Raw genomic sequence first — 20,822 nt, forward strand, 5'->3', positions numbered from 1 at the left:
CTGGGTCTAATTGTCTATATCCAGATCCCCTGCTGGTGTAAATCAGTGCTACTCCAGTGTAGTCGATGGCTTCAGTAAGCTGTGCTTTATGGCTTTAGTTTGGCTGTGGTACACTCCTTGCAGTGGTTTACCATAGACCCAGATAACTTAATCCCTTCCCCAGGGAAATCTGTCTCTATCTGGGCTATTTGATGAGTTGGCCTTGAACCCTGTAAAAGTCTGTATGTCCTGTGGAGACACAGGGCCTATACCGACCTCCCCTGGGTGTTGTTGTGAGAAATCAGCCTGGGTGGTGGTTTTCCTACTCTTAATATGCTTCACAAGTTGAAAAGACCTGAGTTTTGCAGCTGGCTGTTGTGGTTTCCACCACATCGAAACACAAACGCACAGACATGACAAAAACAAAGCGAATTCAAAGACTTGACAGTATATTGTGTCAGTTATGAAACAGACAGCTTTCCAGCTGGGTCCTCGCTCCTTCCCTGGAGCTACTGCACATCAGCTTTCACTAAGGGGCAAATCCTCATGTGGTCTCAAGAGGTGTCATTTACTCCAGGGCAAGGAGGGCAGTTGCCCCCTCCCGTCTGTGGTTTGCCTCGCCTTCCCAGACATGTCATTGTGCTCCAGTTTTGCCCTCTCCCCACCCTGACTTTGCAGGATATAATATAATCACATATAAGATGATTGAATTTCCCCAGCTATATAATCAATCATAAAGTTTGCTTCAAAAACTTATAGAAGACGTGCAGTTTTTCAAACATTGTTCTTTTCTGATCTAGCCCTACAGAACACAGGTGGCTGCAATACAATGTAATCATGCAGCTCTCAACCCTTCACCATGCCAGTGGACATTCTTTACTAATCTATTGCCCCCTCTCCCCCATGTGTTTTTCTTAAATGACACCCCAGTGGTGTCACTTGTTATAGCTCATTGATCTCAAGCCAACAGAGCTATAACAATTGACAGCAGCTGAGGATCTAAGTATTTTTCTTGGAACCTTCTTGGCTCTTTATCACTTAATTAAGTATATAACATTAACTGAAAGCCCAGGCTGTAATTTACTGGCTGAGAACTTAAAAAATTGAAAGGTAACAGATTGTGAATCCCAGTGATGAATCAAGCTGGCAATATTCTGACCAAAAAGAGCTCTCGGCCATGCTTGTAGCCACCTCCACCACTTCATACTGACTCAACAGGCTTCCAAGTGACACACACAGTGACAATCCTGCAAGCTTAATAAATATATGGTTTGCAAATAAACACAGCAAGCCTGCTCTGCTGCAGTTTATGGGTTTGTAGTGTATAGGAATGGGATAACATCCCTTTAAATAGTTTGGAAGTCATCTAGTGAGCCTCGATGTCTTCTATGGGAGAAACCACATTATATAGCTAGCTAGGCCTTATGTGTTAGTAAAGAGTTATCTGGAACTCAGCTTTGCCTGTGCTGATTCCTGTTATTCTCAGGGCTGGTCTACACTACAAGTTTAGGTCAAATTTAGCCTTGTTAGATCTATTTAACCCTGCACCCATCCACATGCCGAAGCCATTTTTGTTGACTTAAAGGGGTCTTAAAATTGATTTCTGTACTCCTCCCCGACGAGGGGATAAGCACCGACATCGACATTGATGGGTCAAATTTGGGAGTCTTGTGGATGCAATTCGACAGTATTGGCCTCCAGGAGCTATCCCAGAGTGCTCCATTGTGACTGCTCTGGACAGCACTCTCAACTCAGATGCACTGGCCAGGTAGACAGGAAAAGCCCAGCAAACTTTTGAATTTTATTTCCTGTTTGGCCAGCATGGCAAGCTGATCAGCACAGGTGACCATGCAGAGCTCATCAGCAGAGGTGCCCATGGAGTCTCAGAACTGCAGAAGAGCGCCAGCATGGACCGTACGGGAGGTACTGGATCTGATCGCTGTATGGGGAGATGAATCCATGCTATCAGAATTCCATTCCAAAAGACAAAATGCAAAAATATTTTAAAAAATCTCCAAAGGCATGAAGGACAGAGGCTATAGCAGTGCTGCGTGAAACTCAAGGAGCTCAGGCAAGCCTACCAAAAAACCAAAGAGGCAAACGGTCGCTCCGGATCAGACATCCAGACATGCCGCTTCTATCATGCAGCTGCATGCAGTTCTAGGGGGTGCCCCTACAACTACCCCCCCCGTACGTGGACTCCTGCAAGGGAGTCTCATGCAACAGGGATGAGGATTTGGGGGATGAGGAAGAGGAGGAGGAGGAGGCGGTTGAAGATAGTGAACAGCAGGCAAGTGGAGAAACTGTTCTCTCTGACAGCCAGGAACTATTTATCACCCTGGAGACATTACCCTCCCAACCTGCGCTCCCGGACCTTGAAGGCAGAGAAGGCACCTCTGGTGAGTGTACCTTTGTAAATATAAAACATGGTTTAAAAGCAAGCGTGTTTAACGATTAATTTTCCCTGAAGACTTGGAATGTATTCGCGACCAGTAAAGCTATAGAATGCAATCAAGCAACATCCGTTCTTTATCTCTGTGTTATCCTCAGGAGAGTGATATCATTCATGGTCACCTGATTAAAATAGGAGAATTTTATTAAGGGGACATTCAGAGGTGGCCGTTCCTGCCGGTCTGGGTGCCTGTGGCTGAAAAGAAATCATCCTCGCTGTTAGCGGTGAGGTGAAGCGAATTGGATGTTGGGGGGGTTAGTTGGGTTTGTGCTGCATGTTAATCCAAAAACCACAGCCTCTCCTTTTACATGGCCAACTCATTTTAAATAGTCAACCCAACTCTCCCTTTTTTTCCTCCCGCAGCTATAAATGTTTCAGTGCTACCACTATCATCTCCATCCCAGAGGCTAGCACAGATAAGAAGGTGAAAAAAACACACTTGCAATGAAATGTTCTCTGAGCTCATGTAGTCTTCCATCACTGAAAGAGCCCAGCAGAATGCATGGAGGCAAACAATGTCAGAGTCCAGGAAAGCACAAAATGAACACGAGGACAGGAGGGATGCGCAAGATGAGAGGTGGTGGGAGCAAGAGGAGAGGTGGCAGGAGCAAGAAGAGCAGTGGCAGCAGTGTGATGAAAGGAGGCAGGATGCATGCTGAGGCTACTGGAGGATCAAAATGATATGCTCTGGCATATGGTTGAGGTGCAGGAAAGGCAGAAGGAGCACAGACCACTGCTGCAGCCCCTGTGTAACCAACCGCTCTCTTCCCCAAGTTCCATAGCCTCCTCACCTCCAGATGCCCAAGAATGGTGGGGGCAGCTCCAGGCACTCAATCACTCCATCCTAGAGGACTGCCCAAACAACAGAAAGCCGGTATTCAGTATGTTTTGAAGTGCAGTGTGGTCTTGTCCTTCCCTCCTCCCCTCTTCCACCACCCAACCCAGTGCTTCCCTCCTCCACCATCCCTCCCGGGCTACCTTGGCAATTATCCCCCTATTTCTATGACTAATTAATAAAAAATGCATGAATCTGAAACAACAATGACTTTATTGTCCCTGCAAGTGGTGATTGAAGGGGGAAGGGGAGGGCAGTTGGCTTACAGGGAAATAAAGTGAACCAAGGGGGTGAGTTTTCATCAAGGAAAAACAAACAGAACTTTCACACCATAGCCTGGCCAGTCATGAAACAGGTTTTCAAAGCTTCTCTGTTGCGCAGCACACCCTGCTGTGCTCTTCTAACCACCCTGGTGTTGGGCTGCGCGTAATCAGCGGCCAGGAAATTTGCCTCAACCTCCCATCCCACCATAAACTCTCCCCCTTACTCTCACAGATATTGTGGAGCACACAGCAAGCAGTAATGACAATGGGAATATTGGTTTCGCTGCGGTCTTCCTGAGTCAGTAAACTGCACCAGCGCACTTTTAAACATCCAAATACACATTCTACCACCATTCTGCACTTGCTCAGCCTATAGTTGAACAGCTCCTGACTACTGTCCAGGGTGCCTGTGTATGGCTTCATGAGCCATGGCATTAAGGGGTAGGCTGAGTCCCCAAGGATAACTATAGGCATTTCAACATCCCCAGCAGTTCTGGTCTGGAAATTAAGTCCCTTCCTGCAGCTATTCAGACAGATCAGAACTCCTGAAGATGCGAGTGTCATGTATCTTTCTGGCCATCACACATTGATGTTGGTGATCCAACAATGCTTGAAGCACCATTTAAAAGTACCTCTTGTGGTTTACGTACTGGCTGCCTTGGTGGTGCAGTCCCAAGATAGGGATGTGTGTTCCATCTCTAGCAGTTAGGGAATCCCATTGCAGCAAAGCCATCCACTATGACCTGCACATTTCCCAGAGTCGCTACCCTTGATAGCAGCAGCTCAGTGATGGTGTTGGCTACTTGGATCCCAGCAACCCCCACAGTAGATTTGCCTACTCCAAATTGATGCCCGACTGACCAGTAGCTGTATGGTGTTGCAAGCTTCCCTAGGGCTGTTACCACTCACTTGTGAACTGTGATGGCTGCTTTCATCTTGGTATTCTTGCACTTCAGGGCAGGGGAAAGCAAGTCACAAAGTTCAATGAAAGTGCCCTTATGCATGCGAAAGTTTCACAGCCACTGGGAATCATCCCAGACCTGCAACACTATGCAGTCCGACCAGTCTCTGCTTGTTTCCCGGGCCCAGAATCGGCGTTCCATGGCATGAACCTGCCCCATTACCACCATGATGTCCAAATTGCGAGGGCCCGTACTTTGAGAGAAGTCTGTGTCCATGTCCTCATCATTCTTGTCACCGCGCTGCCATTGCCTCCTCACCTACTTTTGCAGGTTCTGGTGCTGCATATACTGCACGATAATGCACATGGTGTTTACAGTACTCATAACTGCTGTGGTGATCTGAGCGGGCTCCATGCTTGCCGTGGTATGGCATCTGAAGGAGAGCAGGAGAGCAGAGAGGCAGTGGAAGCGTGACAATGGTTTGCAGCCCAACTGCACCATCTGCTGCCAGAGCAGGAGAGCAGAGTGGCAGCGGCAGCAATCATTCGGTCATTCAATGACAATGGTTTGCAGCCCTATTGTACTGTCAGCTGCCAGAGCAGGAAAGCAGAGTGGCAGCAGAAGCGTGATGATGGTTTGCAGCCATACTGCACCGTCTGCTGCCAGCAGCACCCAGAACACAACAGTGGCAGCCGAGCTGAGCGGGCTGCACACTTGCCATGGTATGGCGTCTGTGCAGAAAAAAGATGTGAAACGATTGTCTGCTGTTGCTCTCACAGAGGGAGGGGCGACTGACGACATGTACCCAAAACCACTCGTGACAATGTTTTTTCCCCATCAGGCAGTGGGAGCTCAACCCAGCATTCCAATGGGTAGCAGAGACTGCAGGAACTGTGGGATAGCTACCCACAGTGCAACGCTCCGAAAGTCAACGCTAGCCTCGGTATTGTGGACAGGCTCCACCGACTTAATGCGATTAATGCGCTTAGTGGGGACACACACAATCGACTGTATAAAATCGCTTTCGAAAAGATCGACTTCTATAAATTTGACTTAATTCTGTAGCGTAGAAATACCCTTAGTGTTATGCAGAGAGAAAAGACACTGCTGCAGTCATGTTCTTCATTGCTCATAAGTATTTGGAGGCCATCATTTTATTCGGGAAAGCAGCTGCAAGTCCTGATAACTTCACAGATTTTAGCCCAAATTAGAATTCATTCCTGAGATAAGTTATTGCTCTCTGTTACTGGTTATTCTCCTGCTTTAAAGGTTTTAAACATCCAGTCAAGGAGTAGCAGGTGACTAATCACACAGCACAACTAACAAAGAAAGAGGGCAAAGTGAACAACCCCGTAAACTGAAATCTCTCTGTGGATAGTTGCAAAGAACAAACTTGTGAGGAAAAATCATACATGATCCCCACCAGGGAGAATGACTCAGTCAATATGATAATTTACTCACAAACAGAGCAGTGCAAATAACAGGTTTTTCAGTTCACTGGCAATTCCTGGGGGAAGGGGCTAAAAAAAAAGTTTGGTTTGAGTTGAACAGAAAAAGAAATTTTTGGCAAGTCAAACGTTAAAAATAAACCCATGTTTTGACAAAATAAAATGTTTTGTTTTAATCCTGCCCATTTTAAATTTTTTAAAGGAAATTTTGAAACAAAAAGTTATTTTGAATCCCTCACCCTCCCAAGTTTAGTTCTGAAAATGTGTAAACAAAATGTTGGGGGGGGGGGTTAGGTTTATTTCCAACACTTTCCAAACAATTTGGCAAAATGGACATGAATTCATCTGTTGTTTTGGTGAATTTCCATTTTTCACCAGGGAAAAAAAAGGGTTGCGGATAAGAAGTTTTGGCCAAAACCTTTCACCCATCCCTACTCACACTGGTAATTCCACCAACTCTATCTGGTTCATTCGTATATGTGGGTGTCTAAGACTTCTCTGCCCTTTTTCCTGCTGGCCCTGTAAGGCACCACCTCCCTCCCAGTAGGAGAAAGATGCAATGTCTCCTGTACACTTTCTGAGTTGCTTGACCCCCTCTCTGCCCCAGGCCCTGCCCTCCACTCAACCCCAATCCCAAGCCCCTGCCCTGCCTCTTCCTGCCCACCTCTTCCTGCCCCTCCCCCACAGGTGCATCTCCCTCACGCCTTCCCCCCTCCAAACTTCCTGCATGCCACTGAACAGCTGATCCTTGCTGGGCAGGAGATGCTAGGGGAAGGGGAGGAGCTGATCTGCTGGGCCTGCTGGTGGTAGCTGAGCACTCACTATTTTTTCCCCTGGGTGCTCCAACCCCGGAGCACCCACGGAGTCAACGTCTATGCTCATATAGTTTAGAGGAGTCCAAGAAAGGAATCTCATCCCCAGCCTCCTTCAGCCTAATCATACCAAATTTGAGGCCTCACTGGCTAGTATCCCCATCCCCATGCTCCTGGGATTACAGAGCCAATCAGCATAAAACTTTTGAAATGCAGCAAGATCTATTTTCGGGTTCTGCTGTGATACATGCAGTACAAACTCCTAGAGCAATTGGGTAGAAACAGTCATGACGGCACCTATTGTTCTGACTGTTATTCGGATGCTCCTATCAGGAGCCTCGATTGTGTCTGATTGAGGAAAACACTCAAAATTCTACTCTAGGTCTTAGAGGGCTGGGGTCATCTTTCCTTATGGTAAAATTGCCCTTTGGCATTCAAGCATTGGGGTGTTATGTTGTGACTGGATGGAGGGCTGGCTGGTGGCTCAGGGCTGTGGGTGAACAGCCCGTAAGGGCCTAGGAAGGAGCAGGCTTGTGAGTCCTTCTACATTCAGAACAGTTTGTGGAATTTAATCATTTTTAATTTTATCCTTCACCAAGCATGAAACGCCGCTGACTTTCAGATCAACGTGTCAGGAAACCAGCCCGCAGGCTGCATGCAGCTGCCAGACATGGAATGCTACAAGAGAACCACAGATACCCAAGCTACTGCATAACCAACTGGACTGGCAGGAACAGGGCAGAAATTACTTTGGAGTCCTCCGTGATTCAACTGAGGAGTGGGGATACCGGCAGGGCAGGCGACTGGAGCTGATGGGCTAACACTCCATGTTTTCACTCAGCAGTGAGAGATTTCAGAAAACTGTGGCTGCATACCCTCATGGCACAGACCACCAGCACCGCGGAGACTTGGCCTCTGTTTTCCTCTGGGCCAGCTGATCCACCCAGCCTCCAACACTTTCCAGGCTGAGGTGAAGCAGCCTGCGAGCTAGGTCACATCAATGTTTTGCCCCTTCCAGGGCAACAAAAGTCCAAACTGAACATAAAGAAATAAAAACTCTTCCCTTCCCACAGGGAAGCTGCAATAGGCATCAGCCTCCCCGTCTTCCTGGCCTCCACCAGTTTTATCTCTCTCAGTGAGTGCTCCAGATCTGCTCTCCTACCCAACCAGGCTGCAATGGAGCTGGCTTCTCCCTTTTTAGCTCTTCCCTCAAAGCCTGACATCTGCTCAGGTGTCATAGAGCAGGGCTGACTGGGCCCTGTTAATCCTTTCCTGACCCCTGTGGGGTCTGTAAACCTCATCACAGAGATGAACAAACCAACCAAACCATGAGCAAGGTGAAACTAGTTTGTTTGTTTATTTTTTGAAGAAGGGGGTGTTCTACACATTAAGAAACTATCTTGCAGGGAATGGCAGCACACCTCAATCAGCCACAAAGCCATTCCTCTGGAGCAATAATGCATGTCATGATCCATGCCTGCAGCTTCGCTGATAGACCCACCCATTAAAGCAGGAGGAGATGCCCCCGATAGACTTCTTGTGGAAGATCAAATACCAGGGCTCTGTAATCGAGCAGAGAAAAGCATAACGAGAACTGGTGGCTGTAAACTGAAGCCAGACCAATTAAATTAGAAATTAGGCACATATTTCTAATGGTGCACACAATTAACAGACCACCAAGGGAAGCGATGGATTCTCCATTTCTTGATGACTTCAGATCAAGACTGATGCCTTTGTGGAAGAGGCTTCAGTTGAACATAAGTTATCAGGCTCAGTGCAGGGGTAACTGAGTGACATGCGCTGACCTGTGTTATACAGAAGGTCAGAGTAGATGATTAACGGTGCCTTCTGGCCTTAGAATCTATGGCTCCATGAATCAGAGAGTTCCAGGTTTCAGGGAGATGCCTTCAGATAACAATTATACATAATGGATGAAGCTAGGTTCAGAGCTTGGTTGAGGGTCGCCATCCACTGTGCCAGGCTCTGGGCCTCTCTCTAGCCCACTTCCTGTTAGCTAGCTGCAGGGCCCATCAGATGGCACTATACCATCCTCTCCCCATCCAGGATTTTGCAGGACGGACCCTTGGCTTGCAGTACATTAATAGATTTTGGGGGGCACTTGCGCCGTGGTGCAATGGTAAGGCAGCCCAGCAGTGAGTGTGTGAACAGCAATACCACACAACGGCAGTTAGCAGGCTTTTCCACTAGGTGGGGGGATGATGGAGGGAAGGCAGAGAAGGTAAAACAGAAACACCTCTCACTGAGGGACACGGGGTAGCTGCTTGCTGTGGGGGGCTGTTGGTCTCACCACCAGGGGACACTCACACCGTGGGTCCCTCTGTTGCCACAGGCTCGGGCTTCATGGTGGCCTCATGGGAAGCAGGCGGATTCGTCAGGGTGGTGACCGGCTGGGAGCAAAACAAAAAGTCATGGAATGAGTGTGATGGCTCAGGAGGGGTAGCCCTGGCCGATCACCCCCCCAGCCATGGGCAGCTGCTCCCTGGCCTGTCTATTCACTGCTTTACTATCTCCCTGCCCTTATCTAGGCACAGATGTAAACACTTCATAGACACCCCATGGAGCATTTGCTCCCCTCTGCCTCTCAGTCTTACCTCTTTGCTCCCCTTTCTTCTCTACTCAGCCATCCTCTGCCCGTCTCCCACACTCTCGCCATCTTTGCTCATCCTCCCAGGGTCCATCCCTAGTTTCCTTCCATCCCTTTCCCCCCAGCTCTGTATTAACCCCACTTCTCCCAATATCTCCCATAGCAGCAGGGTAGTTACCCCATCATCGGCAGAGTTCTGGCGACACACCGCTTTGCATCCAAATGCTGCCAGGGCAATAGAAACAAAGAATCCCAGCGAGGTTAAGATCAGGATGATGGCTCGCATGCCTGTGCAATAGTGCTGGGAAACAGAGCAGGAGATGGGGAATCACAAACAGGCCCCTGGACTCAGCACGGATCAGAGGAACTAACAACCAGACAGCCCTGTTTGTTCCATTGTCCATCCCCTGGTGGGAATGGGAAGGAGTGTTCCCTGCAGTCTATTCTCACATCCTGTCCAGTTCCAGTGAGTCAAGCTCCAGGAAGCCGTCAACAGGAGGAGGAATTCCAGGAATTAATGACTCCCCCACCTACCCCAGGAGACAGTTCCCAGGGGGACAGAGAAATGAAGCCCAGGCCTGAGTTCCTCAGGAGATCTATCCCCTCCTCCAACTCCCATCCCTGATCCTCCTTGCTCCGATCTCAGCCAGCTGGTTGCCCCAACATTGCTCTTCTATAGCTCTCCATGGAGAAGGCACCCACCGAGATCTGGTACAGCCGCCTGCAGTGCAACCTGTTGCTGGAAGGACACTGGATGTACCGGTTACGGGGATCGTACACCAAGTCCACCAGGTAGAATAAGTTGATCACGCCGACCACCACCGTGCAGATGATGTAAATGACCAGGCAGGCTTTCACCTGGAAGATGAAGGGATAAGGTTGTCGCTGCTAGGAATACTGAAGAGTAGGAATGAGAGACTGCCAATGCTCCTGAATAGATAACACTTATAAACCCCAGCTTGCTCCCCTAGAGTCTTTCCAGGGTACGGAGGGGAGTTGTCCCATCAAGAGATCACCTCCTAGTACAGCCCCTCTCTGGATCCATCTCACACTAACGTATGGGCTCGGCCTCTTGTCCTGACTTGCCATTCCCTCCCAACTAGCTCTGCCTTGCCTCTTCTTAGGACTGGGCCAGGATCACCCCTTTATTCCCCAGGGCTGCCCCATCCTGGCTCTGTCCCCTTGATCTGCCTCTGGCTTCATCTCCCCTTCATGCAGCTGGGCCTTGGGTACCACAGCTGCCCCTCAGAGCACCACTGCCAATGGGGTTCATCTCAGCCATTGCTCCAGGCCCATCCCTCACCAATGGCTTCCTCCTCTTCTCCCCACCTCGCACTCTGACAGAATTCCCCAGTGCAAGGCAGAGCTACCTTGGGTCTCACAGCCCCAACTGGCCCAGAGGGTACAGTCCTTCTTAGGAGGGTCACTTGTCTGAGGAGAGGAATGAGGAGGGATGTGACTTGAACGCTGATGCAGCCCTGGGCCAGGCTTTAACAAGAGGCTACTCACCAGGGCCAGGCTGTGTGTTGTGTCTGCAGCCAGAGTGATAATGCCAGCCAAGAGCAACTGGAGAGGAAGAGAGAATGAGAGAAAGTAATCAGGGGAATCAGCAGAGCTGGGGTGGGAAGGGATAGTAGAAGACTGCATGTTAGGGTTAAGGTGTATTGGCAGAACTGGGGGGCGACCCGAGGCTGAGATAGCAAGAAGGCTGTGGGTTAGGATAGGGGGACATCAGTCAGGCTGGGGGTAGGGAGGGAACCCAGGGGTGAGATAGCAGGGGGCTGCAGGTCGGGACTGAGAGGCACCAGCAGAGTTGGGCATGAAGGCTCAGGAGATGGGTCGGTCACTCACCAGCACTGCCGAGTAAAAGTGGACGTGCAGCTCATCCCTATAGACGCAGGGGGAAATGGCCAGGAGGACACCAAAGGCCATCTGCAGCAGCCCCGCCAACAGCAAGAGGGCCTGCAAATGGGAAACAAACCGATCATCAGCATGCAGCTCTGGGCAGGGGCAGGACAGCCAGCAGGGGGCAGAGACAGGCGCCGTGTCCAGTCACCTGCTAACAGGCACCAGGGCCTGTCTGACAGGATCCCAAAGATCCCAGGTGCTGTGCAGGGCCAGCAGAGGGGGTGAGGCCGGTGCACCAAGGGATGAGCTGTGACATGGGGCAACAGGGGGCGTGTGTGTGTGTGTGTGCGTGTGCGTGTGTAAGAGACACTCTCACCCTCCACACACGCTGCTCACCCCCAAGACTCTAGGCTGCCCCCGCAGGAACAGCTGCATCAGGGGTCCCGCTTCTGACATGGCAGAACCCAGCGTCTTGATATAGACCAAACTCCTCACAGGCTCTGGAGCAGGAAAGACAGCCCTGTGGGTGCAAGAGGGACTGGGTCATTGGGTGCACTGGAATGCTAAACTGCATCATACCATTCAGCTGCTAGGTGCCGCTGTGTGGAATATATCTTAGTTAAGCTCACAACAGCCATTCCTGGCAGTGCACTAAAGGATCTTATAGCAAACACATGGCTCTATGAGAAAGGCTCTGCTGCCAGTCCATATCTGGTACAAGAGCCTGACTTGCTAATAGCAACTCAGTAGCCTCATGTGCACAAAACATACAGGGGGCATGTAATGCTAGCAGGGACTTTGGAGTAACCAGTTACCCATAGTGTCGTATGGGTAAAATCATTATGTAATGAGCCTTATCACCTTGTACTTAGAGCCGAGCCAGCAACACTTATCTGTACATTTCTTAGCCGCAAACTCAGGAAAGTGTTTACTGTTAAAGTAACTCCCCACTTAACATCCTCTCACTTAATGTTGTTTCAATCTTACATCTCTGCTCCATTACAGAACATGCTCCGTTTAAAGTTGTGCAATGCTTCACAATAACATCCTTTGTCTGCTTGCTTTGTCCACAGCTGGCAGCCCCCCCCATCAGCTCCCCTACGCCTCCCGCCCGCTGGCAGACCCCACAGATCAGTGCCTTCCCCCTTCTCCTCCTGCCCTCCAGCTGGCTTGCGGCATTCAGGAGGGAGGGGGGAGGAGCAAGGACTTGGCCTGAAGTCTTCCCCTGCCTCTCAAACACCGCAAACCAGCTGATTGCTGTGGGCAGAAGGCAAGGGAGAGAGGGAGGGGCCTGCATGCGGAGTCCTCACTCCTCCCCCCTCACTCCTGCCCCCTGAACATTGCAAGCCAGCTGATTGCCACGGGCAGGAGGTGCACCCTGTCCTCACTCCACCCTCCAGCTGATTGCTGTCGGCAGGAGGCAGTGGAGGGAGGGGGGAGGAGCGAGGACACAGCCTGTGGAGTAAAGAGGGGAGGAGAAGATGTGGGTTAAGGGTGGGGTCTTGGGGGAAGGGGTGGATTGGGCAGGCCGAGGGTTGAGCCCCCCACCTCTGGTGCTTGCAGTGTAGGGGAAGCTGCTGCGCAATGTGCTTCTCCTAGCCTAAAGCACCTTCAGCCTCCTTGCCTGCCTCATTGTCTCCAGTGCCAGTGAGCTGTGCCTGTGTGGGGTAAGGGAGGGGCACCTCCCAACTACAGTACTGTATGGCAAAAAAAAAATTTCCCTGGAACCTTACCCCCCCGCATTTACATTCATTCTTATGGGGAAATTGGATTCACTTAATATCATTTCCCTTAAAGTTGCATTTTTCAGGAACATAACTACAACATTAAGTGAGGAGTTACTGTACTTAAGTCTCTGGTATCTTTTCTGTTGTTATAATAGCAAGTTGGAAACAGCTATTCCAGTGTCAGAACAAAACTGAAAGTAAGACTAGAAGACAATGAATCTGGAAAACAATGGACCAATTAAAGTCTCCAGGAAAGCTTTCATCTGAAGGAAATGCAGCAGAAAACTGGGGAAAATGGAAGCAAAGACAGCACTGGGAGAGGCACAGACAAAAAAGACGAGTGTCTACAAAGAGCATTAATTCTTCATGTGGCAGGTGAAGAAATGAGAGAAGTATTTAACACTTTTTTTATTTGATGATATAGCAGATAAAAAGATATACAGGTTTTAAAGAGTAAGTGAGGCCTACTGTCCACTGCCAAGAAATATCCCATATGAGACTCGAGCAGTTTTCACTAGAAGTCAGACAGATGGGGAAAATATAGACCAGCATGCGACTGATGGAAAACTGGCAGCACCATCCTCCAACTGTGAAGAAGTGTGTGACTCGCTCATTAGAGACCTCATTGTGTGTAGTATTGTGTCTGACTGCACAAGCAAGTTTAACCCTTGAATGGGTCGTGGATGTATGACATGCAGATGAAAAGGCTGCAACCACAAGTGTCTTGAGGCCATTTTCAGAAAACCTTTTCACAGTACTCCATCAAGGATTCAAAGGTGGTTGCTACTACTCCAGAAATATCAACAGGAAGTTGGATACAGACCACGTAAAGAATTACTGTAGTAATTGCTGACACTTTATCCAAAGTCTACACGTTGCATGATGGAGGAGTAAGTTCAGAGGAAGCTGATGTTGCACTACATCAGATTAACTTTTATTTGCTTATTGCCAGACAGAAATTGAAGGAATTTCAAGCGGATACTGCAAATGATGTTGTTCTGCAAACTACTTGGCAAGGAGGGCCAGACAATAGATCTGTAGTGCCAGAGGTTATTCGTGCTTATTGGTCACATAGAGAGGAACTAAGTGTGCAAAATGGACTCGTCTTTAAAAGTGACAGAATTATACTACTGAAAAGTCTCAGAAAAGAGATCTTGACTATTATTCATGAGTGGCAACTGGGAGCAGAGCTATGTAAAAGGAGAGCTCAAGATGCTGTCTATTTGCCCAGCAGGTGTAGTCAAACTGAGGACACAGTACGTGCTTGCAATGCATGTCAAACTTTCAGAAACAAAATCGAAAGGAACCAATGCTACCACAAGAGGTCCCAAACAGACCTTGGCAGGGACCTTATGAGGCTGGCAGACTAGGTGCCAGCTCATGCCAAGGTCCGTAGGCCTCAGATAAACACTGACCAATGCATAGCTGGAAACCAGTCTGGCTCACCTGCATGCTAGTGGTATTAAAACAGATGTTAAGTGCATAGTGTTTAGACTTTATGAAATACTTGTAGGATGCTGCATGTGTTAATCTCACTGATAACATATGATAAGGTAATAGTAAGCATTTGCATTATAAACTCCTGTAACTGTGTAACACACTGAACAGGAAAGAAGCATGAACTAATGTCAAATGGTACAGAGGGTGTTATATCCTGCCCACCAGAAGGCCTATTGAAACCAAATGAGTCATTGTGAAACACCAAAGAACAAAGACTCTGTTAATTCCGCACCCACACACCCCCACCAAAAAAAAATAAAAAGTCACTATGAAGAGGAGACATGCGCATGAACTCATCCCATCAGCTTGAACTCTGGGAGGAAGGGAATAAAAATCCCTTGCAAGAAGAAAATGGATTTCTCTGCTCCTTGGACTTTGGGAGGGCCAGATTTCTAAGCATGAGCAAGGAATCCCCAGCTGCTTTGCCTGGGTTAGCCCTAAAGGACATATAGAGCTTGCATATCACAGCAGCTGTCTGCCATCACCTTCAGAAACCTAGGACTGTAATCTGTTTGTGTGTATGTGTTTACTTGCTTTAACCTTGTAAATAACTAATTTCTCTTAGTTAATAAATCTTTAGATAGTTTATTATAGGATTGGCTCCAAGTGTTGTCTTTGGTGTGAGAGCCAAAGCACTGTTGACCTGGAGTAAGTGACCAGCCCATTGGGATTAGGAGTAACCTGAATATACTGTGATTTTTGGCACAAGGGACCATCTATCACAAAGGAAGGCTTCCCTAGGAGGTAAGATAGGTGCAGCCAAGGGGACTGTGACTCCTTGGGTAGGTGGTTACAGGACTTGAGGAGTTTACCATTGATATCTGGTTGATGAAATCTCAGTACAGAACTAACACGGGGTTTGTGCCTTGCTTTTTAACAGCCTAGCCAAAGGTTGTTGCTCATGCTCTTGAGCCACTTCAGGACAGTTTGATGGATATGTTTGTGTTTCAAGGTGCAGATTATCTTATTCTGGTGGACTGTTATTTAAAATACTCAGCAGACTACTTGCCTCAGGACCACCAGTGCATCAGTCATTGATGCTGCATGTCTATATTTAGAAGGTATGGAGGCCCTGAGGAACTCATTAGTGACAATGAATCACACTTTTGCTCCAGAGGCTTCAAAACCTTTGTAAAGCAGTGAGACTTTTTTCATAAAACATCAAGTCCATTGTTCCCACAATCAAATGGAATGGCTGAGAGAGCAATTCAAATGTGCAAAGTGTTCTTTAAAATAAAAAATCTAGCATGGATAACACAGATCCATATCTTAGCCTGTTGGACTCATACATCTAGGCAGTAAAGGAGATTGAAGATCAGCTGCTCAGCTCCTCATGGGAAGACATCTAAGGACCAGATTGCCAACTTCATCAGAGCTGTTGCAACCCAAAGTAATACAAGGAGACATACAAACTAGCCTTAAGTGAGACAAGTGTAACTTTAGCTCCTTCGTGGCCTAGATGGAGTCTGCTCTGCAGTCAGCTCTGGCCAAGAGAAGGCAGGCACAGGAATGCAGCAGCAGAACTCCCTTCCACCCCAGGGGCACCTGTCCCAAACCTCCCAGAGTGAACAAGCTCCCCACCCCTAGGAAAAGTACAGTGGATACAAGAAAGGGAGATTTATTTACAGAGGGATGAGAGGAGAAAAACAAGGGGAAAATATAGGGAGAGCAGTAGAAGGGCTGCATTCAAACCAAGGCCCCACTGGCCCAGTGGTAGCACAGTCTGAAATGGCAGACACCAAGCAATGTGTCTGCACACAGAGTTCAGGAGTCCAGAGCAAAGTTCCAGTGCAATAGTAAGTCTTGGGTGCTCCTGGTCATCTTCAGCACCAGTGAACCCCCCTTCCCCCTCCCGCCCCTCAACCAAACTCCCTCCGGTGACCTCTTCTGCTGCTCTCTGCAAAGCCACACAGAGCGACCCACCACCCAACTTACTTAAGTTGGGAGGAGGGTCGCTGCTAGATAGCTATCTAGCAACCTCCCTCCTTGTTCCCAATGCAGAGCCACAAGCCCCAATACTCACAGCCCCATACAGCTCTGGGCAGCTGTGAAACTGGGTCCAGTTCTGGCCTGTTCATCTCGGGCGATTTCTCCCTGGCACAGGGCTCCTCCTGGCTCCTGTCCTGGGGTGTACCCGATCAGCTGCCTGCGGGCTGCTACTTCTCTCTCCCTCTCAGCTCCAGAGCCACCCTCTGGAGTTTCCCTCCTCTCTCCCCCCACCCCAGTCTCCATCTCTCCTCTAGGAAAAAAATGTAAAGGGGCAATGCTCTCTAAACCCCTAAGGGATTGCACAAGCAAAGCAGAATTTTTTTGACAAAGGTGCAAAACCTTTATCACCACTGGAAAAAAGGAGAAATAGTTTGTATTTGTGGGGGGGGAGGGGGAAGCACAGAAACCTGCCAAGGCAATTGACCGATACACTGCTCCAAGATCTTGTTAACACAGAGGAAGATGTATACAGAAGAAACAGAAATGATTTGATGGGCACTGAAAGAATTGGGCAGGAGGGGAATGAAAATGTGGAACAAACAGAAATGGTGTCAACATCCAGCTAAGACATGCAGGCAGTACCAGACCAGTCTACTGAGTCTCAAGTGGTCATTTTGAATATAGAAGAAAAAAAATGGGAGTCTGATACTCCTGTTACTACCTCTAAAGGCAGAGCAATAAGAAAACCTGCTAGATACACGTCTCCACTGCAATAAAAAAACCACACACGCACACCCTCCATGGCAACAAGTCTCCTAGCCCAGGTCATCTGACTCAGGCTTGCAGGGTTCAGACTGAAGGGCTATAAAATTGCAATATAGATGTTGGGATTCAGGCAAGAGCCAGGGCTCTGAGACCCACCCCTTGCAGGGTTTCAGAGCCCAGGCTTCCCCCATGCCTGAATGTTTATGTTACAATTGAATGGCACTGCAGCCCAAGCCTCATGAGCCCAAGTCAACTAATCTGGGCCAACCCTGGGTCTTTTATTGCAGTGTAGATGTACTCACAGAGACTAAAATTCCATTCAAGTTTATTTGAATGTTGTTTTTCTGTTTGTTTGTTTTTAAAAAAGGGCAGATGTAATGTTAGTAGGAATTTTGGAGTAAGAACCAGATACTGTATGGGGGGAATCATTATTCAGTGACCCTTATGAGCAGACGCACAGGGCTTGTGCTTGGAGCCAGGCAGACAAGCTGTCAATACCAATCTGTACAGTTCACAGCTACAAGTTCAGAGAAGTATTCACTGTTACTTAAAAGTCTCCAGTGTTTTTTGTTGAGTTATAGTAGCCACTTGGCAACAGCCATTACAGGGTATAAAATATGAGGAGCTAATGGGCTTGTTACTCTAACAGAGAAAGAGAAAAAGAACCATTGCCTGCAAGCTGAAGCCAGACAAACTCAAAGTAGACACAAGGTACATATTTTTAACAGTGCAGGTGATTAACCATTGGAACAAGCTGCCAAGGGAAATGGTGGATTGTCCTTCTCTTGATGGCTTCAAATCCAACCTGGAGGCTGTTCTAGAAGAAGCTTCAGCCAAACACAAGTTACTGAGCTCCACACAGGTGTAACTGAGTGACATTCTCTGGCCTGTCCCACACAGGAGGTCAGACCATATGACCTAACAGTCCCTTCTGGCCTTTAAATCTAGGAATCCATGAAAATGAGACAGGGTCAACCCAGCCAGAAACCTGAGAGAAATTGGAGAGCTTATACCACCTCCATGCAGCCCATTTCCTGACAGCATTGCTCCCATGTCCTGCTAAAGGAGTTCCATGTCCTGACCCCATTAAGAGCAAGTCTCCCTTGCCTCTTCTCTCTCATGTTTCCACCCTCTCTATCCCGCTGTATTTTCCCCTTTGAAGTCATCCATTCTCTCTCTTTCAGTCTTTCTGTCCCCAGCCTGTGCAGCCCCTCCCTAGAGAGGCACACCTGGGAGGATCAGCCTGGTCCCTGTGCTGGAAGCTGCAAGAGAGGGGGTACAGGCCTAGTTGCTAGCTAGGAGACAAGTTGGAAGCAGAGGATAAGGACACAGATTTTGGGTTCCCAGGGTGGGAGACTCCTCTGGCCAGGGGGAATGAGGGGCAGGAGTCTTGTCCTGCCCCAGATGGTCCTTCACCCCGCTCAGGCCAGCCATCTCTTCCTCAAGTTTTCCCAGCCCCAAACCCCTCATCCCATCCATTGTCCTCACTGTCCCCTCACCCACCCAGCCCTGCATCTCCCACCCAGTGCTCACCTGCGTTGCTCTATCTCAGCACAGGGGTGGGCTCCCAGCGTGAGTGCTGTTCACCAGCTCCACACCTGTTTCTCCTGCCACTCGCCTGCCAGACTGATCTGATCCTCCTTTTTACATCACAGCCAGGACACCCCCTTCAGGAAGTGTCCCAACCTCCCACAGGGCTGCTGGACGCTTACCGCAAACAAGGGACTTTCAACATCAGGCTTGGTCTGCTTCCCCACCCCCATCCTCGTTCAGGGATCTGTAGATACTTAGCACATCTGTCCTCCCCAGGAGTCATGGGAGTGACCCATCCATAGGCCCAATCTGGCCCATTCCTCCCTTCAGGAGACTTCCTCCAGCCTTAGAGCCAATACAGGGGCAGCTTTCCTGGTCCTGGAAAGGAGAGTTAGGTGAAATATTTGTCCTGAAGCTTTTTCTGATGAAAAATGCAGATCCAGATCAACTGAAACATTTTGCCAATTTGTGTTGAATACTCCAGTTCAGAGAGGTAAAAAACCCTAAAACTTTCTGAACAAAAATTGAAAAATAAAAGTTTCAACTCAACACTTTCAAAACCAGACTTTTTGGTTCAACACACCTTTCCATTTAAAAAATAATAGATCATTTTAGAAAATTGGGAAATCCTTAAGAAATAATAGCTCAAAGATGAAACATTGCTTATATGAAACCTTTTATTCAACTCTAAACAATATTTTTTCCTGACTTTGTGGTTTGCCAAAAAAGTTGACATTTTTGTTTTGGTACAATCCAAAGTGAATCCTCCCACCCCAACATTTTGGTACAGTCAGTGAACCAAAAAAAAAGATTATTCACAGGGCTCTACTTGAAAGCCCTTTCCAGCCACAGATTTTGTAGGGGCATAACCCCCACTCTCCAAAAGCACACTTGCCTGTTAACATGCTCCCACTGATGGGTTAGGCTTTAATCTCACTTCTGCCATGTGAAGCCCACTAGCTGAACTGAACTGCACAGAGCCTGCTGGGTTCTGCTTCATCACTGTGATTGGTAAGTGGCCATTACATGGCAAGAGTGGGCCATCCCTAGGTTCCATAACACATAGCATTTGATAACTCTCTTCTGGTAACTTCCTGTCCATCACTGGTAACTCTCTTCTTGTGACAGGGTTCACTGAGAACCTCTGAAACCTTACAACTCTGAGAGCTCAGTCAGTCTGGTCCCTGGCTCACTGCTTATTCCTATTCTCAGTTCATTTCACAATAGGTGTAAATATTTCTCCCTACCCCTGCAAAATACTCCTTTCCTCTCCCCACCCCCTTGCTGGTCTTGGCTACAAGTTAGCTCATACCCACTATGTGCCACAACTATGGGCTAATTGTGTGATTCTAACCAATCCCTCCCTGTCAACCCCTCCTGGGGTGATATAGTCTTTCATCAATGCCATTTATTGCTCTCCTCCCCGCCCCCCAGTGATGACCCACAGCTGTGTGTAAATGTGCATGACTCACCACTGCAGCACCTCCTGCTGGTCATCTCCAGGAATTAGTTCTTTTCCAGCCTGGGTGCCCTCTGCAGGCCAGTGTCCTGGTTTTCCTGGCCCCTCCATGTCCCTCCCAAACCCCAGTGCCCCTTTACCCTGGGGCTGCTCCCTGGTAATACTCCCACCAGTCTCTATGGGTATCCCCAACCCTCTAATACCCAGCTTGCCTCACTCTGGGCTACTGGCAATCATCACCAAGCCCCCATTCCCAGGGACAGACTGCTATGTAAAAGCCACTCATCGTAGGCAAGGGGGTTTTGGCCTACTGCCTTCCTCTGCCTCAGCCCTGAAGCCTGGGGAGTTGCCAACCTGGAGCTCCCCTAGAGCTCTCCCCAGCCCTTCTTCACTTTCAGTACCCTTTCAGCAGGCAGGCCCTACTCTCTCCCAACCTAGAAAGAGACTCCTCTTGGGTCTCTGGCTCACAGCCTTTTTATACAGGCCAGCTGTGACCTGATTGGGCCATGGCCCAGCTGCAGCCACTTCCCCCAATCAGCCCAGTTTAGCAGCTCCTAGCCACAACCTTCTCCCAGGACTGACTTTAACCTTTTTTCTGCTAGAGTTGGGGGGAGCTGCCCCACTATGCTGTGCCACTCAAGTTTGTGTATGCTGGTTGTGTTGTGCTAGAAGATTTGTGCAGGTGATGAAGGTGTGCTACAATGAGAGACTATACGTGCTTTGGGTTACTATGTGTGCTAGTTGTGTTGTTATATGGATGTTTTT

The 20,822-nt window shown here is 48.6% G+C and overlaps 1 protein-coding gene across 1 annotated transcript; it reads right to left on the reverse strand.

Annotated features, from left to right (window-relative positions):
- Positions 1 to 8,024: 8,024 nt before the first annotated feature.
- LOC115651577 (membrane-spanning 4-domains subfamily A member 4A-like) lies at positions 8,025 to 18,684 on the reverse strand. Its single transcript, XM_030562647.1, has 8 exons — positions 18,599 to 18,684; positions 11,541 to 11,664; positions 11,148 to 11,258; positions 10,806 to 10,862; positions 9,999 to 10,154; positions 9,475 to 9,597; positions 9,017 to 9,099; positions 8,025 to 8,253 (listed from the first exon to the last, which is right to left on the reverse strand). Exons 2-8 carry the CDS (start codon positions 11,598 to 11,600, stop codon positions 8,196 to 8,198), a joined length of 648 nt encoding a protein of 215 aa, XP_030418507.1. The 5' UTR covers positions 11,601 to 11,664; positions 18,599 to 18,684; the 3' UTR covers positions 8,025 to 8,195.
- Between the last annotated feature and the right edge of the window lie 2,138 nt (positions 18,685 to 20,822).

This window comes from Gopherus evgoodei, chromosome 4, assembly GCF_007399415.2.
Source record: "Gopherus evgoodei ecotype Sinaloan lineage chromosome 4, rGopEvg1_v1.p, whole genome shotgun sequence".
Lineage (NCBI taxonomy): Eukaryota > Metazoa > Chordata > Testudines > Testudinidae > Gopherus > Gopherus evgoodei.